This window comes from Brassica napus, chromosome A9 (genome assembly GCF_020379485.1).
Source record: "Brassica napus cultivar Da-Ae chromosome A9, Da-Ae, whole genome shotgun sequence".
Taxonomy (NCBI): Eukaryota; Viridiplantae; Streptophyta; class Magnoliopsida; order Brassicales; family Brassicaceae; genus Brassica; species Brassica napus.
The window spans coordinates 2,361,488-2,366,246 of NC_063442.1; the positions used below are offsets into that span (position 1 = coordinate 2,361,488).

The window sequence follows — 4,759 nt, forward strand, 5'->3', positions numbered from 1 at the left end:
ATTAAGTACATCCTATAGTACAGTACAGGCGACAATATGTTATTTTCCAACTTCATATGTTTAAAAGAAAGTTTCAAGTCTGAAGTTATGGATCATTTGATATATTCTTTTTTAAATTTATACACTATATCCATTAAGCAATTTATTTAATTTTCTAAACTCACGCTTCATTATTTGATATTACATGAATAGTGAAACCTAAGATTCCTTATCTTATTTAAAACATAAGATTGACCGCTGAGTAGTCAAAAGATCACACATCACTAATACTAATGGAAGCTGGGAATGAGGGTTGGGTTGTTGAGACACAAACTCTCTTTGCTTTATTTCATAAATTAAATCTCTATCCTTATCATAAATCATAACCATCATTACTCCACTAACCACTTTGGCTTTTGTAATTAACAAATTGCAATCTTACTTTGTAATGCCTTGTAGAAAGAAATTTAATCATTTTGATTATTCTAGTTACTTACTAGATGTAGATAGTTCAGATTTAGTTTCCTCTGGGTTGTTTTTACTGCGCCTCTCAATATGATGACATTTTCAGTTCATCTTAAACTGAACCAAACGCTAGACGACACAATAATATATCTTATCTGGATTATTCGATTTCGCTCAAATTCAAACATTAATATATATGTGACAAATTACTTCTAACTAAAAAAATAAATAAGAAATTATTGATTCTTAATTATTATCATATTTATGTTACTGTATTAAGTATTACTCTTAAGTTTCATTTTAGGTCATATGTTGAATTCCTAACAAATACGTCTATTAGAAATCGGGAACCACAAGCGCTTGGTTATGCGACTAGTTTTTTTCAATAACATCTCAAGAGTTACGTCGAATCCAAAGGTTTTGCATTTTTATATCTAATCTCGAATGGGGAATATATCAAAAATCTCCTGCATGATTATCCGAGATTGATGGAACATATGAATAGGAACATTTGATGTCAACTGAAATACGAATGAATGTATGCACGTGTAATTGAAAATATCAAGACGTAATTGCAAGTAGCAAAAGATCGTGAAGGATTGCGTTGTCCTCATAATGTACAAAATAGGTTTGGTAGCCCAACTTATCAGTCCCACGTTTTTAGGTCGAAATGTATATACATTTATACACACACTTCTATTTTTGTTCATGCATTTTCATCACGCGATCTAAACATATTGATTGTTAGTTAGATTACATACAAATTTTGAATTTTTGATCTTAAGTCAACAAAGTGGGTCACAGTACCACGTATCCAATACAGACAGTTCTCATCTATGCATAGTATTATCTCGAAGTCGATACTAAGTAATATTCTTTACGACACGTATAAATGATTTTCGTAATCATACGTACGTGTTATTAGAACATAATGGATGAAGAAGAAGAAGAAGAAAACATGGGGTTAAGGGGCCACCACAATACATATTAGGTCTTACAAATACAAGCTTAGCTGTTTTCTTCCTTTTAGAACCAATCACTTTGTTTGGTCCTAAAGAAAAGCTTTATCATCATTTTAGGGTTTTCTAGCAAAATTGAACAAAAGTTGCATTCACACACAAGTCGTAGTTCAGCACCCACTTTTATATATTATATTATTCGCTTGCTTATGGTTATGATTATTAATCAGTTAGTTAAAACCATAAAATGATTACTAAGCGCTATGCTGGTTGGAATATAAGAAGTGTTTTTTTTCTTCTGAAAGTTGCATATAGCAATGTTCAAAAAAAAAAAGTTGCATATAGCATCAGTTTTGGGAGAAATTCATCTAAAACGACAATAATGTCAATAAAGACGGGTGCCTAACTCACAAAGTGGTGGCTCACTGGCTCCATATCTCGTGGTTTATATTGGAAGTGAACGTTTTTATGCATCTCCTATCTTATTGACATTTTTGGTTCATACAACGAGAAATAAAAAAGGCTTATGACAAATAAGTCTCTTTTCTAAGCCTAGCGAAGTTTCAAATTCTATAACTTGCTCAATCTTTTCTAACTGGTGAGTATTCAAGAAATTTTTTTGACTTTATTACAATATTACAAACACATGTGAATACATGGATAGTTGTGGACGCCAAAAGAAAATTAAATTACAAAATATATATATGTACATACATGTATGATGTACGCATTTAAAAACAAATCTCTGGTAAATTAGCTAGGTAAGTTTTCATCTGTGATGATACATGATACATTCCTTGGAAATGTACATGTACACGTCTATAAATACATATACGTATTACTGACATACACATGCATATAGAATTATCTAAGTGGTTGTTTGTTGATTGCTATAAGGTATGCTATAAATATATCATCTAGGGTTAGGGTTAACAACTGAGGGCCTCTTGTAATTATCTCGAGCTTTCACTCTCTTTCCATCTCCCACCGTAGAAAATTAGAAATTTAAATTAACAAAAAACTTTATATAACTTTTTTTTCCTTTTTCTTCTCAAATATATAGCTCACACTAGCTAATACATTATCATATACAAGTTAAGATTTCACAAAAGAGCCAAGAAGAAGAACTATGAGGAAGCGTCAAGTGGTGTTGAGGAGAGCATCGCCTGAGGAGCCTTCTAGAAGCTCCTCGACGGCTTCCTCTCGGATGGTAAGAGGTGTGAGATACGGCGAGTGTCAGAAGAACCACGCCGCAGCAGTTGGAGGCTACGCCGTTGACGGCTGCCGGGAGTTCATGGCAAGCAACGGAGAGGAAGGTACGGTGTCAGCGCTAACTTGCGCCGCCTGTGGTTGCCACCGCAGTTTCCACCGGAGAGAAACCGAGGTTGTTTGCGACTGTGAGTCACCTCCCTCGACTGGGAATTAGACCAGCAAAACTAGAGCTGGCTAAAAAATTGTTCCTGTCTTTGTGTTATATATATATATATATTTTTGTTTTGGAGCAAGTCTTTGTGTGTTATATATTCTCATAGGGTGAAACTGAAAATATTATAGCTTTCTTAATGTCAAGGATTTGTGTCTATTTAAGAATTTTCAAAGTACACTTATTATATATTGAAAGTGGTAAAATATTTATTGTAATTGGATGCCTTCTGAGTTTGAGAATGTTTTGGAAAATTGGGTTTTAAATGAAATGTGAAGATTAATGTTTTTTCATGTTTTATAATGTTTGATTTTTTTCGGTATTGGTTCTCTCAATTAATTATTCGATATATTTTAATTTGATTCTTTGAGACCACTGCTTTAGTTTTTGTTTTCGCATGGGAATTGTGGAGTTAAGCTTGAAACTGTTGTTTTCTTATAGCACTATTACATACTTGCTGATTATGGCATGATAAGATCAACTTCCTTCACGAATATGCCTTGCATATATTCATGTTTATAATTCTAAAATAGTATTAATTTTATTATTCTAATCTTTTATTTTTGCTTTAGAAGTGAGATCTTTCAAATTTTTATATAACATGATTAGAACAGATAAAAAAGAACTTTGAAATAAAAAAGGGAGGAAGAGGCCCACAAATCTAATCCTTGTTGGTTGCTAACTTGCTATGATGAAAAAACAGTTTTTAATTGATTTATTAAAGAACCGTTAAGACTAACTAAATGATCATTCACAATAATGGCCTGTGACTTCTGAGGTCCTCTATAAAATCAGAAATAGGTGGGAATTAATCTAAGAATCTAACTGACTAGTCCCAAATAAAGTACGTACATTAACAAAGCAATAAATATAATGAAGGGTTTACCAAAAAAAAAAATATAATGAAGGAATGCCAAAAGAAGAAAAAAAAACGACATATAACTGCTATAAATTAATTACAACATTCTGTATCACATTTAGTTTGTTAATTGAATTCAAAATTAACATAAACAACTGAGGAAGTTAGATATTTTCGTACGAAGAAAATTAGATATCTTTGGCTGGTTTATAGATTTGAAATGACATGTGAACTGTATCATCATGAACGTACATTGTTAGGTATATGAGTATGGAGAGAAACAATTCCAACTGCATATGTTTGTTAGCAACATTGTGCCGAACTTGGTCAGGCCAATGTCGATTTTAAAATCCCTAAATTTTCATATAAATATTAAATATATTGACATAGTAAAATGAGAAAATATATAATGTGTATATGTATATATATTCTATATTGAGAAACAAATATTTAACATTTTATTTTGTATCAATTTACAGCACATGTGATAGATAGCAAAATGAAAAAAGTTTTTTCAAGCGGGTTTAATTAGATCAGCACATATTCACATCATATTTCCAATTTCTTTATCATGAACCTAGCTATTATATTTCTAAGTTCTCAGACACTCATTCACTTGCGACTCATTAATCATAATACATAGTATCCCATCGTGAACACGTACCTTACATTCCAGTTCTAATATTCTCGATATATTACACTATTCGCAACTCCATTTTCATATCGATCTTTGGTTCAATCCTACTCATGCTGTTTATTAGATTTTAATTAAGTTGCCCCCCCCCCCCCCCCCCCCCCCCCCCGACTCAACTGGACGTCTGGACCCAACATAATTAAATAAAAGAGAGAACTTTTGCGATTCGATTAACCCCGAGGATTACGAGCTAGCTACTATGGATTGTATTTGTACATATATCGACCTAAACTAAACCAATTATCTTCTATCGATCTTCAAAAACTTAGCAACTGATTAGGTCAAATTTAACATTTTACCCCAAAAAAATTTGATTAGGTCAAATCGTATCTTATATATTGGTTCTTCAAAAAAAACGATCCAGATTAGGTGAACATAGA

At 32.2% G+C, this 4,759-nt stretch overlaps 1 protein-coding gene across 1 annotated transcript; it reads left to right on the plus strand.

The window, feature by feature from the left end:
* Nucleotides 1-1,980: 1,980 nt before the first annotated feature.
* On the plus strand, nt 1,981-3,010 carry LOC106395870 (mini zinc finger protein 2). Its single transcript, XM_013836203.3, has 2 exons — nt 1,981-2,001; nt 2,467-3,010. The coding sequence occupies exon 2, from the start codon at nt 2,533-2,535 to the stop codon at nt 2,827-2,829; it is 297 nt and encodes a 98-aa protein (XP_013691657.1). The 5' UTR covers nt 1,981-2,001; nt 2,467-2,532; the 3' UTR covers nt 2,830-3,010.
* Nucleotides 3,011-4,759: the final 1,749 nt, after the last annotated feature.